The sequence below is a fragment of the Myzus persicae genome, unplaced genomic scaffold, assembly GCF_001856785.1.
Source record: "Myzus persicae strain clone G006 unplaced genomic scaffold, MPER_G0061.0, whole genome shotgun sequence".
Classification (NCBI taxonomy): domain Eukaryota; kingdom Metazoa; phylum Arthropoda; class Insecta; order Hemiptera; family Aphididae; genus Myzus; species Myzus persicae.
In genome coordinates, this window is record NW_019104444.1 from 254507 (window position 1) to 275879 (window position 21373).

The 21373-nt window shown below is 30.8% G+C and overlaps 2 protein-coding genes across 3 annotated transcripts in view; one reads left to right on the forward strand and one right to left on the reverse strand.

Annotated features, from left to right (window-relative positions):
- LOC111042204 (facilitated trehalose transporter Tret1-2 homolog) overlaps positions 1-2726 on the reverse strand; it is a 31224-nt gene extending 28498 nt beyond the window's left edge. The window contains exon 1 of the mRNA XM_022326745.1: positions 2373-2726. The gene's annotated coding sequence lies outside the window, so the exon portion shown is untranslated. The remainder of the gene's footprint in view (positions 1-2372) is intronic.
- On the forward strand, positions 348-19699 carry LOC111042212 (facilitated trehalose transporter Tret1-like). 2 transcript variants are annotated; one of them, XM_022326758.1, is made up of 7 exons: positions 348-1023; positions 13265-13408; positions 14534-14796; positions 15825-16135; positions 16901-17014; positions 17095-17384; positions 19046-19404. In XM_022326758.1, the coding sequence occupies exons 2-7, from the start codon at positions 13309-13311 to the stop codon at positions 19402-19404; spliced, it is 1437 nt and encodes a 478-aa protein (XP_022182450.1). In that variant the 5' UTR covers positions 348-1023; positions 13265-13308. The 2 variants fall into 2 exon arrangements, with proteins under 2 accessions (XP_022182450.1, XP_022182449.1); XM_022326757.1 differs by lacking the exon at positions 348-1023 and adding an exon at positions 10222-10453 and having other exon boundaries at positions 19046-19699.
- The last annotated feature ends 1674 nt before the right edge of the window (positions 19700-21373 follow it).

Below are 21373 nucleotides of genomic sequence, written 5' to 3' on the forward strand. Positions count from 1 at the left end.
TCAATTATATACGATTAGATACAATGCACATAATTATAAAAACTAATAAATTCTAATAATATCAATATATTACTCCATGAGTGTACCCACAATAAGTGCAGAAAATTATTATTTTGTTATATTATTATTTTGTTGATTGAAAAAAATATTTTATTTTTCAAAACCGACAAAATTAATTATTTATTATTGTTTTAATATTTTTGATATTTTTTTATAATGTTGACGCCAAGCCTCAGAGGCTTTTTAATGAATATAACAAAAAAAATAAAATTTCAACATTTAAAATCTTCATTGACGGTCTAGTATATTAATCCAATATTATTGGATCAATAACCTGATAATATTATAATTCATAACATATATTATTATGTAATCAACAAGAAACTAAGATGAACGGGCAATAATACCGAACACACAAAATTAATCGTTCAATATTAGTGTTAATGCGTTAAATCGATAAGCCAACACAATATCACGACCTTAGCAGTACAATCATTTACAGCCGTTAAATGATTTGATTCTACCAAAATAAAATATGAAGGAACAAAAAACACCGTCGTCGTACAAACGAAAAACCCAAACTGTAATAACTAATAAGCCTCATCGAATTTGATGAACACACAATAATCTACATATTTTAATGAATTGTTATTATTTTAATTTCTGTTGTTTGATAATCACCTCAATAATTACGGTAGTGTATATCGTACGTCATATTGTGTCGCATATTGTGTCAATCGTATATTGTGGCTCTTCGTTCCTGTATACCACAGCTGTATATCAAATCAATCATTAACCATCATATATTTTTATCATACCCATAACTGTATTATTATCATAAATGTGTCTACGATTGGCGTCAACCAAATCGGGGATCGAAATTGGGCGCATTCGGGTCGTGAAAGATGTACCCAATAATAATATAATGCCAATAGTTGTGAAAAAAATAATCTGTCTTGTTTAAATACTTCTTCAAGCAGCATGTGATGAATTTTGCAACACAACGAGAGAATAATACTAACCGTGAGTTAAGCATACAATTAATATACAAATAAATAAATAATACCTATACAGTGATTTCTAGACGATTGGAAGACGGCGTTCAGCTGTACATTTCCTAATAACAACTAATTCGATTTAAAACGCAGTGGGGTAAATACCTATTTTATTAACTTCTTTGTGCATATCATTTTCCCAAATAAGATCAAGACGTATATATTAATAGTTAGGTAAATTTATTTGGCCTAATATGGACCGAATTTATTGTTCGGTTATTGTATTCAAATTATATTATTTTTAATACACATAATTTACAACGTTGCGTAACATATAATAATTAGTATACACCTTATTTAATTACCTTCAAGAGTTTTCGAAGAAACCACAGTTTTTTCAAATACCTAAATAAATGGTATAATTATCATTCTAATAATAAAACATCTTATTTTATGTATAATTTACATTTTATTTCATGAGATTATACTAAATAATGAATTACAAAATAAATATATTATTTGGTGCCTAGCTGGTATATTAGGTCATATCATGCAGTTATGAATTATTTTCCATCACAAATCACAAAATATAAATTTAGATTTAATTTTATAGTAGTGAATAGTGAATATAGAAATTGATATAGAAATTGTACTTAAATTTTATTTTACTCATTACTTAGAAACATCGGCACAGCCACTTTATTACTTTAGACGTTAATTAATTATTTAAGTCGTTGCTATTAATTATAAATCCTAAACAGAAGAGAGCAAGGCAAACAGTATTTAGTATTATTCAACGATAATCTTTAATGATTTTTTTTGTGTTTGGCTGTAATAAGTACTAATACAGTATACATTTTAGGGTTCAATGGTTCATAGATTCACAATTATAATATACAGTGTGAGTCGGAGAAACAGCTGCTTTTAAAAACAAATTTTCTTGATATTAATTTTAAAAAAATATGCCATAATTTAGTTGACGGCGTACTTTTGTGATATATAAATCGTTTTATAAAAATAACAACAGCTATATTGTGGCTGCTAATCGTTCATTTTGAGATTGTTCGCCTTAAATGGCGTAGTCTAGTACAAGTAAGATAAGAGATGGTGGCCATCTTGAGAAAATATTGTTTTAAACAAATAATATGTTGTGTACTTTGCATTCTAATAAATTTATACAATAATAAAAATCATTTGTTTTTTTCATGTTTTAATATTGAACTATTGAACTAAGAAAATTGTCTGTTTTAGTGTCCCACCTTGTATAAGAAAATATAACATCCACTATTCACTACCGCTTTCTTTATATTTTGTAATTATTGTGCCCCGCACACTTCAAAAGAAAAATTTTGATATTTCAAAGTTTTAAGTACTTACCGGTATTTAGAAATGTAGCAAATGCACCCATGGTTCATACGAAATGAATGTTTACACAAAGACCACCGAAAGGCAGAAAAACAAAAATCATCATCACAAAATTTAAGGATAAGTTTATCTTCTAAAAGTGCTCATAGTTGACTAGTCTCAAATCTCAACTAAAATCATCCAGTTCACTTCATTTCAATCTACTGCACTTACTATAATACACATAAGTCGCCATACTCAAACGACGCCTAAGACGTAGTCGTCCACACGATCTTATGAGACAGTTAATTGCGTTCCATTATTATCTGTCTTTGAAATAATTACTTCTATGACATTAGCTATTACTGTCTTAATTAACTTGTATTTCAATTCATAAATTGTAATATTATAATCGTCGACACAGTAAATAATTATATACATTCATTATTTCTGAAATATTCAATTATTGATTGATAATAAAATACCTATTTTAAATTGAAATCTTCAGCAATATAATAATATTAACTTCAATCAAAAAAACTTAACTAATTGTGAGACCCTACAAATTCCTAAAAGTCATTCTAGTATTATAATTGTATGTATATCCTGGCTATTGAATAACAACAACAGGTGTTATGAGTAACGGATTTTTGGAAACCTGCCGCACCATGGATCAGTTTTGTTAAGGAGTACCCATCATAATGAAATACGATAAGGGCTCAAAAACAAGGATTATGACGTTCTGTCGAGACAGCACATTTTATTAAGATACTTCAATGAAATATATTCTTTAAATTTTACCAGTATGGATTATAATATTAAAATTTGCAGTACCTATAGCCATATTATGTATAATTTTTGTATTTAAAAATCACGTTCGAACTTTATAAGCTTTAGAAATACATGCCCCGCAACAAAACACGAGCTTCGACATTCGATTCGATAAAAGTTATTTTTGCCAGCGTATGGATGTCATTTTCTCCAATATGTGAGCCGGACGAATCTTTACGGCTTCACAACGACCAACGTTTGGGATTGACCGCGGTTACCGAGTCCGTGCCGTTACTGCGGACGCGGATTACCAGTAGTGCGAACCATTAATTTTTCTTTTGCTACCTCACACTCTGGGCAAAAGTATCGGCAGTATGCCCCTTCGACTAATTCCATCGAGGAAATTGTACCAAACCAAATCGTATTTCACAAAATATTACGGACATCGAACATAAAAATATTATAATATAGGTATTAGTAGAATATTCGTCAAACAGATGGCGTCACTTGTTCCGATAAAACGACCTGAACGGAATATTATTGTTGTTGGAACAATCATAATATTATATTTTCGGGTCGAACACTCAAGTCACAAGGCGTCATATATCGTGCAGCAATGATTTTATGTTCCCACCCACTCAAGACCACCGCACCGGACGAAAAAAGTGTCAATAGACAATAGGAATTAAGCCGTGCGGTAAACCTTAGTAGTTGGTCACAGCCACACGAGTTTTCCATCGAAAGACAAGTCTCTTTTTTTTTTGGTGGGGGAGGGGTTGTCATTTCGTGAGCAGTATACTTATTTTTATTTGTCTAGTACCTATATAGATAGAATACCTGTAGATGATTTTTTAGATAGTTTATCAACCGACTTAACGAGAATCAAAAAAAGCGGAGGCGTGTGCGGTAGTATCGACGGCCGGATGTTCGTACCTAATAAAAACTATATGTTTCTTTTTCGTTATACACTGACTTAATAGAGCCGACAAATATTTAATATTTTAAGTTTTAGTTGGTTACACGAGACGGAAATGGTGGGTGAAAAGAGTGTATATTTAGACGCGGGCAATCAACCGGTTTTACTCCACCATTTACGGACGTCGGACAGCGCACGAAAATACGATAAAAATGTAGTAAAAATCGGTCTTTGGGAGAGGGATGGTATGTGCCTGGCGTATTTAGCCAACACGCATGACGTCATATAATTTATATTTTATTTTATTAAAAATATTTAGTGCATCAGCATTGATTATAGAGATGGAAGAATGTACCTATATATGCGATAGAGGTGTGGTAACCGATCGGGCCCGAATAGACTTTGAACGGGACGAGCGATTGAGGGTCTAGAAAATCTATTTTCTTACTTGCTAAGCCCACCGTGTGTAACGATCACGTTAAAATGTTCCAGAATAGTTCGATTTACTCTTATATTTTTATTAAAACTAAAATGAAACTGAACGTTAATTGAAGAAAATAGTTGGAAATTAGTTTAAATTTTTTCTAGATTTAATTATCTGCATTGATTCTTACGTTTTTAATACAAATATACAATGAATTGTTATTAATTCATTAAACAAGAAAATTAAATGCCCAGATAATTTAAAATGTTCAATGTATTAACGTAATCTATATTGTATTTTTACATAAAAATATAAAATAATAAAGAATAGGTATTAACTATAAGATTATAAATATATGTATCCATGCAAAATTATTTTTTTAGATTGTTTTTCTTGTAAGAAATATACAATCTATGCCTATGACTTATGAGCATAATAAAAATATGTGCTACAAGCAATTAATACATGAAAAAAGAGGAAGGGAAAAAATCATACAGTATTCAAACTTCTTTGCATTATAATTTAATTTATAAAGGCTGTAAAAATCTAAAAACAGTATAATTCTCAGTTTTTTATCTAGATAATTTTTTTACTCAATTCTCTATTACCTTACCTAGATGAAATGTCAACGCATTATCAGCTGTTATCTTATCTAGATAATTTTAAAGTTGTTCTTTGCACAACACTGGACTGCACGGTTATACAAATATAATAACTAGACCACGGATTACATTTTATATACGTATAATTATCTATTATAAGTACGCAAATATGCAGCATAAAATACTGAAATATGCATAGACTATGACACTATGTTAAAATATGCACAAAAAATTAAATTTAAAAAAATACGAATAATTTATGATGATGAAATTTATTAACAAAGAATAATTATGAATGTAAGATATTACATTTATTTAGAAATATAGTTCTCGTTTAATAGCAGTTTATTACTAGATGTTGCTCCAAGTAGTCCGTTGTAAAACTTTGGCGCTTGTCATCCAAAATAAATTTAAATGCAGAAAATTACGGTTCGAAATCACAGGACAGTTGTTCATAAAAGCCATATTCCTAGTTATTATTGTATTGGGCGGTAGTACTCATTACATTAACTTGTGCCATTAATGCAAGCGTCGATCATACTTAGGGTATCATAGCCAGGATTTGTGTTCAGCAATCGAGCAGTCTTGTTAAGTATTCGAATACTTGTATTTAAATACTTTTTTTGTATTTCAAATACTTTTTAACCAATGTATTTTAAATACTTAAAAAATACTTTTTATTTGTATTTATATTCTAGAATACTAAATACTTTTTTACATTCCTATGGGCTATGTTCTACTCCAATTTAAATTTCCAATATTTTGTAATGTACTGTTTTAGATTTTGTTTTTAAAATATTATTTTATAATGGTATTATTTTATAATTTTATAATTTTATAACCTAACCTAACCTAACTTCTGAGAATTTATAAATAAGATTTTAGATTTCTCCAAAATACAAGCTGATAACAGAATGACTGAAACCCCCGTCAGCCACTCACTCCCAGATTAATATTGTACGATTTAATAAAAATGATATGGAATTCCTTGAAGAATATTCTCAAATGATGGAACCAATAGCTATTGTTTTAGACCTTTTACAAGGTGAAAAAAATATGTTTTTTGGTTTTCTAATACCTTCAATTACAGAGTTAATTTACAAGTATGAACAAATACTTAATAAAAATCAATTAAAAATCTGTTCTCCATTGGTAGCAGTAATAATAAAAAGCATTGAGAAACGATTTGAAAAAATATTAAGTGACCAATTTTTGACAACAGCAGCTATTTCACATCCGTATTTTAAAACTGTTTGGATAAAAAACCAAGTAAAAAAGGATTTGGCTATTTCGGATTTTAAAAAAACAGTTTTAAATGTCTTTAATTCAAAAGAAAATGAGGCTTCAACACATAAACAATTAGTTGAAAATAGTGAAGATGAAGTTGAGGATTCTTCTTTTTTTTCATGGTCTAATGACAAACTTCAAGGAACATCAACTATCTATGTGGAAAATGAAGTAACTCAATATCTGAGTAGAAGCCCAACAAAAAAACAGACATCACTTAATGAATATCCTAATATAAAAAAAGTTTTTATTTGTCATAATACTCCATTGCCTAGCAGTGCTCCCATTGAACGCGTATTTAGTATTAGCAATGCCATACTAACAAAACGTCGAGGAAAGATGGACGACAACACATTTGAAAAAACAATTTTTTTAAAATACAATTCAAATATGTAATTCATATCTATTAAAATATACAATATACTGTATTACTGTCTACTATTAGAATAATTGTGTGTTTTATTATTATAATTATTTATTTTATTTTTTTTAAATATTTTTTTGATAAATTCCATAAATATTTTAATATAAAATTTATAATTTACTAAAAATAAAGTATTTGTGGAAGTATTTTGAATACTTTTAAAAAGTATTTGTATTTATATTCAAATACTTTTAAAAGGAAGTATTCGAATACGTATTTTAAATACAATTGACACCAAGTATTTAAATACGTATTCTGAATACATTTGAAAAGTATTCTTAACAAGACTGCAATCGAGTAATCTTGGTTCTGTTTTTTTCTGGAAATACGTCAGGTAGTTCAGATGCTGTTGTCGATAATTCCTCCATAACTTTTAATGAAATGTTCAGTAGCAAATTTCTTGCTTCTAGACTTGTAATTAGCTCTTGTATTTTTAGAAAAATATGTACAAATCAGATTTAAACCCTGTTGTATTGACGGTGTTGCAAATGCTTCCGAATTGATAAGGTGTCAGAACTTTTAAGTTGTTTAATCATCCTTTTTATTTCAATGAAATGTTCCCTGTAAAAGGGAGCATTTTTGATCCAAGTACCCCATCATGTAATGGCAGGTTCTGGTATAAGTGGTAAAGTCGGCCATCGTTCCCTGTACTTTTGGTGCTTTCATGAATATCTCTTTCGCGGCAAAAATACATTTGTTCACACCCAAAAACTCTTTTCGAATTTCTTTAGCAAAGCAAATTACGTGGATGGAGTTTGAAAAGAAAATTTTGGACTGAAAAGTGAACACAAAAATAAATACTAGTTGATTTTGTTCGAGCATGGCACGTGCAAACGATTAAACTATATCGTATCGCAAACTTGATAAGATAGGTACATAATTATTATATAAATAACGGCAGCAGTAGAAACTCGTCAGGTCAATTAGTTCGATCGGTATGCACTTTTGTAGTATATGTTTTAATCAATGTGTTTTTGTATAAATATACGATTATATGCCATTTACGTCACGAATCAATAAAATATGCATATCTACATGGTAAAAAGGCGATTATATGCAATTGCATTTGTAGATAGATTTGCAATTGCATACAATCCGCGGTCTAAATTATTAATAACAATCGTCATTCTTCATATACTATGATTTAAATATTTTCAATATTCATTAGTCATTACTCATTATCAATATCTCAAAAATGAATACTTCCCTCTTTCCCTTACTATTTGAAGAGTTGCCCCATTACCCGAAACGTGTTACAATTTCAGGGTAGGTACCTACTTATAGTTACTAAATTTAATTTTCTTATATTATTTTTCCTGTACTATAGTATAATTTATAAATTCTTAAGCTTATTTTATTTTTTTACAAACACACACGTGCCTATTGCATAATTAATAAATAATAACCAATAATAATTCCCAACAAATGTACTACATTATCACAATGTCCGTTGTTATGAATGTTATTTTTACTTATCAATAATTATTTCGAACTGCAGTTTGGATAGACTATAATATTCACAAGTTTTTATTTATAAACAAAGCCTAGGCATGGCTACATCATCAATAATGATTAGAAAATGTGTATTTATATTTACTCCATTGCGTATCTTCCATTATGGATCCTAGGAACTTATTTCCGCTATCGTACTTATTCTGTCAATTAATCGATTTTATTTGTGTATTTTATTATTAATGCAATATACACAATATACATTTATTATTTACAATGATATAATTAACTATTTTAAATTTATATTTTATACACTACCATTCGATATTAATCATTATTAATATTGTTACTGTTGTCAGTAATCTCAAAATTTGACAATAATTATTAATTATTATAATAGCTAGATTGGATAGTCCAATAGTCCAATAGTCGAATTTATTGTTCTTGCTTCTGTTTATATAATATTTGTTCCTACCTATAGTTCAAACCGGTTTAGTTTAGCTCTTCAAGGGTATTTCTATTTTGTTTTGTTTTCTTCTAATTGATGATGATGCATCGGGTCGATATAATAATATTGTCATTTTAACAAAATTATATATTAGTAGGTGAAACACTTAGTCTAAACTTCCTAACTCGTTGTCGTATGATACTTTCTCGTACAACTGACATACTTGAACAATGGAACTGGCTGAATATAGAAATAGTAATATTATAGTTTATTTTTTTCAAAAAGCTTATCTGACCATATCAGCAGTGAGTTGTTTTCTTTTGTATTATATTTTCAAGCTGTTTGACCTAGCGAGATTTATTTATCGATAAGCATTAAAAAAAAATAAAAAATCTAAAATGATAACAAATAGCTGAAAAGTGTCAATATTATTTGAAAATTATTCTATGGATATAAAATCCAAATATAAACGTTTTTTGAAAAATTTAAATATCTACAATTCTTTTTTGAATTATACCAAAATAAGAAAATCGAATTTGTCAAAAACTAGTTTTGTGTAAAAGTTAACGTTTATCTATAATTTTGTTTTGTTTTCCCCAATTATGTAGAAAAGTACTTGGAATTTTTTCTTCTGACAATTACCCACTAGATTCACTTAGCTATCTGAAAAGCAGTTGTTGAAGTTAAAAAAGCAAACCTTCTACTGTAAACAATTTATTCAGACACTAAAAAATGACACATATCACATGATCAATACATTCTTCGCTTTGTTCAAATCATTATATAGGAGTGATTACTGAGCAACGATGATACTTAGTGTATATTATTGTATCATAATATCAAAATTCATGTTAAAACGTGTCGGAATCATTTAAATCGCACACTAAACCTCTAATCACGCCAAATGTTGGTGAATGAATAATAGACATTATTATTATCTATAATTAAACCACAGAATAAATGAAATTTATTAATTTAAATTTCATTTATTCTGTGATTAAACAGTAAACAGGTATTTTATAATAATTATTATCAGATTTTTGGATCTACGTAAAGACGAATGAAAAAATAGAACTAATTCCAGTCTCATATATACATATAATTGTCGAGCTATAATAATTTTGAACTGAAAGCTAATAAAAATTTAAAAGTCTTTTGTAGAAAAGGGTGGTAGGTAAGATATTATTATTACTTACCTACCTATAGAGTATATATAGGTAGGTACTCGTACATACTCGTAGATAAAAGTTAAAAGTTGTTAAAAATGATATTCTTGGGACACGCATTGCGTCCACAACGTCATCAAAATATTAATTAAATAATAATTATTAGCGTTTAGAGTCGGCGTTCGGACTACGGTGCCTGCCTCTGCACCACGGAGCGTAGTATGCCTTTCTCGGGAAACTCATGGCCGAATACGTCGTCTAGTCTCGAGTCCAAACCGGTTATTGAAACATCGCTGAAAAAGTGGAAATGTAACCACCACCGCCTCCTATACGCACGCACACCCATTATCTAGAATAAAAATATTATCATACAATATTATGTTATTTTGTAGGTTATGCGCTTGTAACGTGTACGCGGTCCGACTGCAAAGACGGGTTCAGCAGTCTGTGTAATGTTAAGATGAATTGTTGATCGTCTTTACCACAAGATTTAGAGACGGCCGAACTCGTCGGAATCAATAACATTATATAATATTGTAGTATCGAATTTCAGTCGAGCTTTTCACCGCTGCATCGTTGCGGTCCCTCGCGAATGTCGCAACTCGAACGACTGTTAAAGTTTTCGTGAGTAAAAAGATGTCCAAAACAATACCTATATATTATAATATTATTATAAACCGTCAAAAACGTATTTTATTAGGTAGGTAGGTACACGATATAATGTCAGTGATTGTGCGTAGGCATTGTAACTGATCGCAGTCACACGGCTCAATATCAGTTGCGATGCCACTGCGTTTCGTATAACGTTTACTTTTAAGTCTATCGCTTTGTATCGTATTTATGATATTGACGTGCATTATAGAGTGCATTTTTTTTTTAAGTGCATATGACGAACTTACGGCATAGTAATGATTATTAATCGAATTATGTTCATTTGTTACATAATATCATGGGAATTTTGAAGTCTGTTACCTTTCGGGTTCAATGGTGGATTTATGAACTATTTAAACTCGAGCTAAAGTCAATAGTCATACATAAAATCTTCCTCTCGTATTATATTATTATTATTCGCCGTTTATAACTATCTAGCTGGAACATAACAAAATCAGTAATGTGATGCATGTGCTTGTGTATTACATTATATCGTGTACCTATATTATATTTTTATGTTTTATTAAATTGTATGCGAGTAGTTTGTAGTTAAAAATATTAGATATTTATTCATAATAATATTGTGTATACTTACTGCCTAATATGCTCAACTAAACCAAAATAATATATTCATTAGTATTTTTATTTATGGCATTCTGGGTTTCTTTTGTAGTGACTGGTCTCGGAATGGATTGTTGTTTTTAGTTACGCATATTAGGTAATGGGTACACAAAAATACAAAATATTATTAGGAATAAATAACTAATATTTTTAATTACGAGCTACTTATACGTCATCATGAATACGTTTTTAGATTAGTTATGTATGTGCACGTATATGTGGTACAGGTTGCACAACAAAGTGTTTAATGTCATAATTGTGTGCAATATTATTGTTAAAAAAATCATGCTCGTATTTTATTTATTTAAAAAGACATAATTTTGGTAATGGTTTATTTCACGAGTGGGCTTAGTGTTTGGTGACAAAGCTGAAGATAATTCGTTCAATGTGAAAAATGTAATTACATTTTACTACTTTTGAACGACTGATCCAAGGTTAATCTAAATAAAAAAATAATGATATTCAGCGATTTGAAATATGTAAATTCATCGTTCCCGTTTTTGCATTATGTATAAATACCTAGATACTAGATAATATGTGTGAGAGAAACAACTTTTATTTAAAGTGAACTGCCTGACAGTCGGGTTGTCTATATTTCACGGTGTAAACATTCAGACAAAATTGTTACAAAATTCAAAATACGAATAGTTGTCATTAGTTGTGCAACTATTAAATCATACAAGATATAATTAAATTATTAACACAAATGAATAGTAAAAAATATTTAAGATTATCGTTTTCTTAGATATTAAACTTTCATTCGTCACGTGTTATTTTATTTTTATCTGTAAACATGGAAAAAAGTCACACCCATATTATGTAGCTTTATTATATTCATGGGAACGATGTCCGACTATGTTTCTATAATGTATATTATATAATTCATAATATTGCTGATAATGAGTGACAAAATGTCAGGAAAATGTATTTCTTGCAAACACACCAACCTTGTTGTTAGTGATTTCGAATTGTAAGAAGTACTTCATCATTTTGAAATTGGGTGAACATTTTTTTAATGGTTTTCTACTTTTATTTTACCATTATTGATAACAATTCACTGGAAATGCTTGAAAAAAATTGTCCAAATATTCTCCAAGTGTTTCAGTCACTTCAAGAAGTAAAAATAATAATTTCATGACACATTTTCGTTGATATTCAAAAAACTGACCTTATAATATCTTTAGTCACAATCGATTTGCCAATAATTATTTACTATAAAAGTATAAACACTTGATAATTATCAATATAATTTAGATGCTTAATAAATTAAGACATTTTCAGGATTAACAATTACCTCTATAAGTAGGTCAGATTTTTTCTGTATATCATAATTTGAGTTTATTTAACTCATAATACCAATATTATATTTGTTATAAATCAAAGTACAAATTATTTATCTATTTAATTGCATGTGAAATGAGCTTAAAAAAATGTCATAGGTAAAATGAATAATAATATGTTTAACATTAAAACTAATTTCAAAACATTGCACTTTTAATTTCTTTTCAATATTTTAATGACAATGTTGTTTAATATATTTTCATTATGAATCTTACTAATCTAAACTGTTTGCTTTATATTACAGACTGTATTCACTGTACAATCTAATGATTTTTTTGTTGAATCATCTCTAAAGAGAAATAGCTGAACACTAAATACCAATATTCAATTAATATCGTTTATATAATATTTGTATTAATAATCAAATTATTTTTTCTTATTATAGATATTATATGAGAAAATTGAAAGTTTGAGTACCTCTGCGTATTGTGTAAATGTTATTCATATAATTTAGTGAAGTCTGATAAATGTTTTTGACTTATGACTAGACTGAATTTGATAAATAATTGTAATAACTCGCACGTATAATATGATTAATAGTCTAATAATATTAATGTCTTAACTTTTACCAAGGAAATTATTTTAGCCGTTAAATATTGGGCAAGAAAAATTATTAATCGAATTTTATATGATCACGTTTGAACAACTGTTCTCCGGAGCTTTTTAATAATATTTAGAATATAATGTTTGATTATATATTATGTGTACCTAAATTATTACAAATAAATATTGCTAATTTAAAATAACAAAAAATACGTTTCGCGATTTAATTAGTTCTGTGGAAATATAACAAACACCATAATTACCATGTCATTGTTCTAGTTAATTGAAATCAGAGTGACAGCTGCACCCGTGTATCATATATCATGTTGTCCGAGTCTTCGTACAGCGGTGAAATGGAAAAACAGCCACTGCTCTCGTCGAAAAAAATCCCGATTCGGCGTTCGCTATTGGCCAGTTTTCTCGGTAAGGTTATAATAATAATAAAATTATAAACTGTAACGGTTCTTGAGGTATAGATTAAAATTGTAACTTTTAGGTGCGTAGTATCATTATTATTTTGTATTGATCATTATTAGGATTTAGGGCCTATTCCTCGGTATGTTTAATGATATTAAGATAATTAGATCTTAACGATTCATATCGATTCTTCATTATTATAGCCTATAATTTAAAATTGTAAACAAATAAGTAAATGGAAACTTATAAAATAAGAGGATAAGAACTTAAGGTACATAATTAAATTTACATAAATGACAAGGACTCAAATGACTAATAAAATAAATAGGCACCTAATTAATTTCTTATTGTGTTGGTTCTCGTAGTTTCTTACAAAAATGTAACTACTTTAAGTTATAACTTATTAGCGCGTTTTAGTCTACAGTAACTGTTGCGCATTCCAGGTAGGAATTTATACATTATTATTAACAACAAATCAGTTTTTTAAATTATTTATTTCGGTGTTCAAACACCCAAATACATCTAGCATCCGAAACCCGAATAAATGATTGGGGTGCAAAGTACTGATTATAGGTACATTCACACTTATTTTGGCCGGTGGACTATATCTACATACTTCATGTTATACATTTGTTATTGCAGGTTGCAATTGTGACATTATCATCGTTACTATTTTATGAGAGTATATAAATAATATACAATGCTAAACAAAATTTGGTTTTTGATTTCCTTGCAATTCGTTACATTCTATTTGATGTCTGAACCAAGTTGATTTTTTCACAGCTAATAATGTGTTTCAAATGCACACATAATAACTAATTTTTATTTTTCACCACTATAATATTATGTAAGTGCGTCACGATTTTCAACTGTATACAAATCATCATATTATTTCATTAAAAAAATAAATAAGCAGTACAAGTTTGAATTAATCAAAAAGTTGTTTTCATAGGATATATTTTAAATTTTCAGCACCGACTGATTTATTGTATGGTGTTAGATGATTTCGCATTGTAATGTAACCATACTCACATATTATTATCACATTACAGTATGAGAATGTATATAATTTTAAATTAATATTGATCCGTGTTCGATGTTAAAATTAATTTGTTTTTTTGTTTCAAAAAGCTTCCGTGATGTCGTTTGCTTCGGGAACCGTAGTTGGTGGCTGGACGGCCCCAGAACATCCTGAATCCGTCGGCGAGATGATGTTCATAATGGATACCATGGATGAGACGTCGTGGATCGTTTCCATATACGTGATTGGTGCGCTCTTGGGAGCACTTCCGGCCGGACAGATATCCCGGACCATCGGCCGCAAGAAGTTCCTGCTGTTGCTCGCGATTCCGATGACACTTGGATGGCTGTTAATCATGGCCTTCGTGAATCACGTAAGTTCATATTAAAATAATGCATAATACACATGGCGGTGAATAATTGGGCATTAAATCACCAACTACGAAAAAACGTAGACAAGTGATTACACCTATCTGCTATACAGTAAATTGTCGAGCATGTCATTGTAATGGTTGTGTTACATTTGAATTCAATGATAAATCATTGCATCCGAAAAACGGTTCTGAGTGGAGACGCTGTGCCGTCCTAGTGCAAACTTGTATAAATAATAAAATCTAATAAAAATCGAAAATATCTCATACCTAAATAATAAAATAATATAACTTTTCGATGAACTTTTTGCTGTTGTTTATGGTGAAAACTTGTTGGAAATCTTCTATAAGAATTTCTAATATTAGCTTCGAATGGAAAAACTCTTATGAATTTTTAATTAATAATTTACAAACTTTGTACGATTTGAAAAACGTCTTATGGTTATAAATAGCTTAAAAAGGGTTAAGATAGTTTGATTTTCACCGAATATTCATACACATTTTTATTTTTCATACATGGTCACATTTTCAAAATATTTTGACTTTTTTTTATAGCTATTTTTAGCCACGAGACATTTTTCAAATTTTGTCAATTATTTTCAGTTAGAAATTCATAAAATTATTCCTATTCATAACTAACATTAGAAATTCTAATAGAAGAACCCCAACAAGTTTTTCTACCTTTGCCAAAAAAAAGTTCACCTGAATGTTATCCCATTTATAGGTCATAAGATATTTTCGATTTCCTAACCTCGTCCAGCGTCAATTACCTGTCGGGACATGGTCGCCGTTACGACTTCGTGTTGTTCCACTGTTTGACGCTGCAGAGAAAACATACCTTTGACCTCCTCTGACCTACAATTTTAATAGTAGGCATTTCCTGTGTTATTGATATTTTTACCATAATAATATATAATTTTCTGTTTGTTGGGTTCAGTAACATTACATTTTTTATTATTATACTATTTGTGGAGGTATCGTTAAAATTACAACAACAATACATGTATTGTGATTATCCTGGTTGTTTGCAGGTGTATTTGATCCTCCTCGGACGTCTCCTGTGCGGACTGTCGCTGGGTGCAGTCACGGTGGCTGTTCCACTGTACAACTACGACGTGGCGCCAGACGTGTGCCGAGGCCGTGGAGGAGTCTTCCTCGATTTCATGCTGTGTGCAGGCATCCTGTATTCATACGTGTGCAGTGAATTACTAGGCCTGCGCATGTTTGCGTTAACCTGCGCCATCATCCCGCTAGTGTTCTGCGCACTTTTCTGGCGTATGCCCGAATCGCCGCTGTACCTGTATAGCCGAGGACGCTTCTTGGACGCCAAAGCAGCTCTCATGTATGACCACTCTTATTAATTACAGCAGCGTGCACTTGTAGCTTAGGGGGGTGACTTTAGTGGTGGCGAAGGGGTAAAGACAATCTTTGAGTTTCGAATTCCCGTGCCGATGATAAATGGACGACGCCACTAGTGGTCTCAAGTCTTAAACTCTTAAGTAAATATTGGAACGCAGCAGTGAGCTTATAGTTGGTGGATTTCTATAGTTTCACCAGTGTGAGCCTAAAACGTAGTGCAATTGAGGCCCGGATGTCGATATATGATTTTTTCATTTTTTTTTTTTTTTTTTCATAATGTCTAAGAGACTGCTAATGATGGTTCAACCATATTATAGTTGAAAATGGGTTTTAATTATTACGGTTTGTAAGTTGTAGTGAATCAACATCTGGGCCGAAAATACATTCATGCCTAATGTATATTATTATTATGATATTGACTTACGTATTAAGAAATATTAAGCGTGAATAAAAGCAAGCCAATTGGGTGGCACGCAATATCAAGGCATCGCGTTACTTCCAGAATACCGTAGACTGTTCTTAAGGGGTTCAGCGTAGGCAACATCCACTTGGGTGCGTACGTTCAGAGGTCTCATGTCATCGCCAAACACGGCGAACAGTGTGGGGGTCGTACACGACTACTTTAATACTATTATCTGTGTGTATACGTTTTGGTATGGGATTATATTGGAAAAAAATCGGTCGGTACCAGAGACGTATTTTTATTTTTTACGAGGATTTTTGTATGACGTGTGCTATTGTAATGCAGATGGCTCCAGGGAGACGACTCCGGCGTTTCCGCGGCATTCGACGATTACTCAAAACTGCAAACCGAAGACGACGCGCTTCCGGCCGACAAGGATTTGCAACCCAAAGGAAGAAAGTACGGTGGATTCGGTCAAACGCTCTCTTAGGATAACCGCCATGAAGATATCATATAACAATAATATAATGTTGTTTCAGGCGAGCTTTCGCTAAAGCAGTGATCCTGTCGTTGGGGTTGGCCACCGTGCAGAGGATGTCTGGTGCTGGAGCCATCATACAGTACACGTCGAAACTTTTCTGCTTATCCGGATCGTCGGTGGCGCCAAACACGGCTTCGATAATCACCGGAATTTTCCAGCTCATCGGTTCGGGCATCACCATTTTCCTCATCGACCGGGTGGGCCGCCGAAAACTTCTACTCGTCTCGTCATCGGTCGTGGTGGCGTGCTTGGCCGTATTGACTATGTACTTCTATTTCTTGAACAAAGGTACGTACCACAGGCACCTAATTACACTCATATAATATACTCGTATGACGTATTTTGTGCAATGCTCCAGCGCGATGACTGCAATATCTGCTGAGATCGTCGTAATAGTATACTCTTTAATAGTTTTTTTTTTGGTTAATTGCTGGAAAAATAAAAAATATTGAAAGTTCAACAATTTATTTTAATTTCATTGCGAGTGCTACTTGAGAAAATTCTTATAATCGTGAAATATGTTTCCGGGTCTGTGATGTCTGTTAATATATACATATTGAGATTATTTTGTGATTTTTCGAGCACGAAGCCGTTCAAAAACTATTTTAAAGGTACCTATGTGTATAATAATTAGATTTCTGTCAGATACACGAGAACTTTATCAGTTGTGGTTGTATTTTGTAATAAAATATTATTATTTTTGCAGAAGAAATAAAAACAATAAATCACAACTGCTAAAATACTTCCTCGTTTGCAATAAAAAATTGTTTTTTTTTCATTATAAAAATAAAGGGAAAAAATTAATTATTCATAGGTATTATTTTATATTTGAATAATATAATAAGTAATACGATGTAATTATTATTACTCATAGTCCGCGTGGAGCTGTAAATCGTCACCAGCTACTCTAAACTCGCGTGTTTTGTAACTATGTACCTGGTACATTGTACCTACTTAAGTACACAAGTGTGTGTAACTCACACTTGGTAACTGTAAGTTCTGACCATCAATAATAATAACGAGAAATATCCCCCCTACCCCCGAACCACGACTATTAATAATATGTCATCTTAATATTATTCAAACACAATAATAGTAATAATAGTACATCACACGATCACAACAATCTGATAATTAATGGTATATACCTGTATAGACATGTTTAAAGTTTGATTTTACGACTCGCGTTTCATCTGATTAATAATAATCATGTGTGGCACAAACATAGGAAGCATTTGAAAGGCCCCTCCCTCAAAGAGAAGATATGTATTGGGCAAACTTATCATTTTAAATGGGTCAGTAAATTATGGCAATTGTAAACCCTCCCGATTTTAATGACATGTAAATTCTCCCGATTCCACTACCTGACGGAAACATGTGAACTCTCCCGGGTCTACAATACTTCAGTACTACTGAGCTTGGCGCATTATTCGTCTTAAGCAAGTGGTAAGGTTGGAAAACTTGAGCCATTATAGTCAATATCGTTTTTAATATTAATATTAAAAATATGTTGACGGTAATAAAATATTTTAATTATAAATACAGGTTAACGATAATACAATTGATGATAAAAATTTAAAATGATAATCACAATTGCTCCACTGTAGGCAATTCATAGTGTAGCAATAACAATTAATACAACTCAGGAGAGTTTACACATTTACTTCAGGTAAATATAATATTGACCCGGGAGAGTTTACCATCGGGAAAGTTTACTAGTTTTAAAAATCGGAGAGTTTACCACCACCGTATATTGTGATTAATTTTTGCCCCCCCCCCCCACACACACACACACACGCACAAATTAGAGCCAAGTGTCACCTATTGGTACACACCTAACATCCGCTATTATACTATACCATTTATCAATTTATATATGGAAGTCTGCTTAGACAACGTAAATATAAAAAAATAATTATATAATAATAATGTTTTGACACCATTTGCAGGCATGCTGGAGAACTCTTTGAAAATACTGCCGGTAGTCATTGTGTGTACGTTCATCGCGTTCTTCAGGCTCGGTTTGGGACCGATACCGTGGTTCATAACCACCGAGCTGATCGGAGCCGACCACTCGAATCGCGCCCAGTCTTACATAGTCTCGTACTCGTGGGTATTGTCGTTCGCAGTGATGAAGACGTTTGTTATGCTGGTCGACGAGTGGCCCGTTGCCTTGTGGCTTTTCTACACCGTCATATCGGTTTTCGGGTATCTGTTCATACTGTTTTTCGTACCAGAGACCAACAACAAGAATGCTGATGAAATTCGTCTGTCGCTGGCGAACACGTATCAAATTCATTCTTCCTGATTATTTTGTATTGATAAAAATTAAAAACATAAATTAAGCTAAATTACATTTTTTATATATATTATATTATATACTATATTTTTCTATATTCATTGTTGTTCTAAATAATGCGTACACCATTTTTTTTAATGAATTTTATATGTTTACGTGTGATTAAGCTGTACTTTTTTATTTTTAGGTGTATGCCCTTTATTTATATAGATAAACGATTAAGGTAAAATTAAGTTATTATATTATATATTTTTGCGAATTGTGTTGAATACAAAATACACGATACTGGTCATGAATACCATAATACTGCTCTTTATAAGGTAATATTCCATGTAAAAATATTTCAGCTATACAAATAAATAATAATATATATAACTACATTCGTCAATAGGTCAAAGGGTATTTTTTAACTTAACATTTTTGGAACTACCTCCGTGGATTATTATAATATTTGCTTAGGTTTGTTTTAACTTTTAAGTATCAAAATCGCATATTTTTTATAGCGTTAGACTTTAATTAACATATATCACATGCAATAAGACATAACCGTCACTGTCCATTGAACTTCCGTAACATCGTCTAATAGTTTATTTAGTAATAAAAACGTCAATCGCTGTAGTACCTATTTAATGCGATACTAAATCCCACGTAATCCTGCGAAATCCCCTCAAACGCACCAACAAATCTCTTTTGGACAGAAACATCAATATTAAACGTCTGACTTATATGTGTCAAGTCTACTTAATTTTCGATGGGCGCTAAACAATATATTATTTACATCGAACCGAAAAATATTATGGCGTGGTCGATACCATAATATAATACGAACCATATATTGAAATATGCATGTGTATTATAATATATTATTGTCTTCATTTGCTTGACTTTAAGTAATTTATTTATTTGAATAATATGTTACGTCTTATTAAAAATAATGTCCATGATTCCCTATTCGAATATTTTTATCAAACTCCGCTTGTTAATTCCATACAACATTAAAAACAATACACTTACGAATAGTCAAACTGCAGTTTACGAGTATCTATACTGTTTTAATTTTAACTCATACCTATTTACATAATTTCATATTACATCTGTATTCAATCGTTACTTGTGTATTGTTTCTCTTGAGCGAAAAACAACAAACAAACTAAACTATATACCGTTTACCGCAATTACGTAACCCTCGATGGGTATAGTTTACGATGTTTGTCAAAAAATTAAGTTACACTCGTGCATTATGGTTGTTACAATGCATGATGTCCAAGTTGTCGTATAGTTTAACGGTGTTGTTAATTTGAAAGGAGTTTTCGAAAATTAAAAATAAAAGTCGTCTTGAACAATAGAATGAATTATAGTGCTATTCGTGTCGGAACAAATTATTATTATCAAGTGGTTCAAAACATAATATAATATACTATAGATAATATGTACCAGTAAACGTTTTACGACTATGAAAAATATGTTGGTATTTCGAATGATTATACAAATTCTATATTGTGACAATACGCTTAGAATTTCATGGTCAAATTTATGATAATAATAATAGTGTACCTATTATACCGACCGTATTTTAGTTGGTCAATGTTTATATAGTTCGATGAAGGACAGATGACGATAATAATATTGTTGAGGTGTACCTGTACATAACAGCAGTTCACTGCAAATTAGAATATTACATTATACAGTTACATTGTACAGTGTTTAATTTATACTTATGAATTTATACCGATACACCTATCCAGTGGCACACGCAGGATTTTAAATAATTAGTCACAGTTGACACAATACACAAGATTAGCTTGGACAAATAAAGTTGGTGCTTACTCAGTTCGGTCTGATATGAAACATAAAATAATTTACACAAAAATATATACAAACAAAATCTTTTTGTTATAAATTATGATTTTATTTTGTCCAGTCATAATAATTTTTGACGTCTAGACGTGAGATATTTTCAAATATTTATGGGTACAAC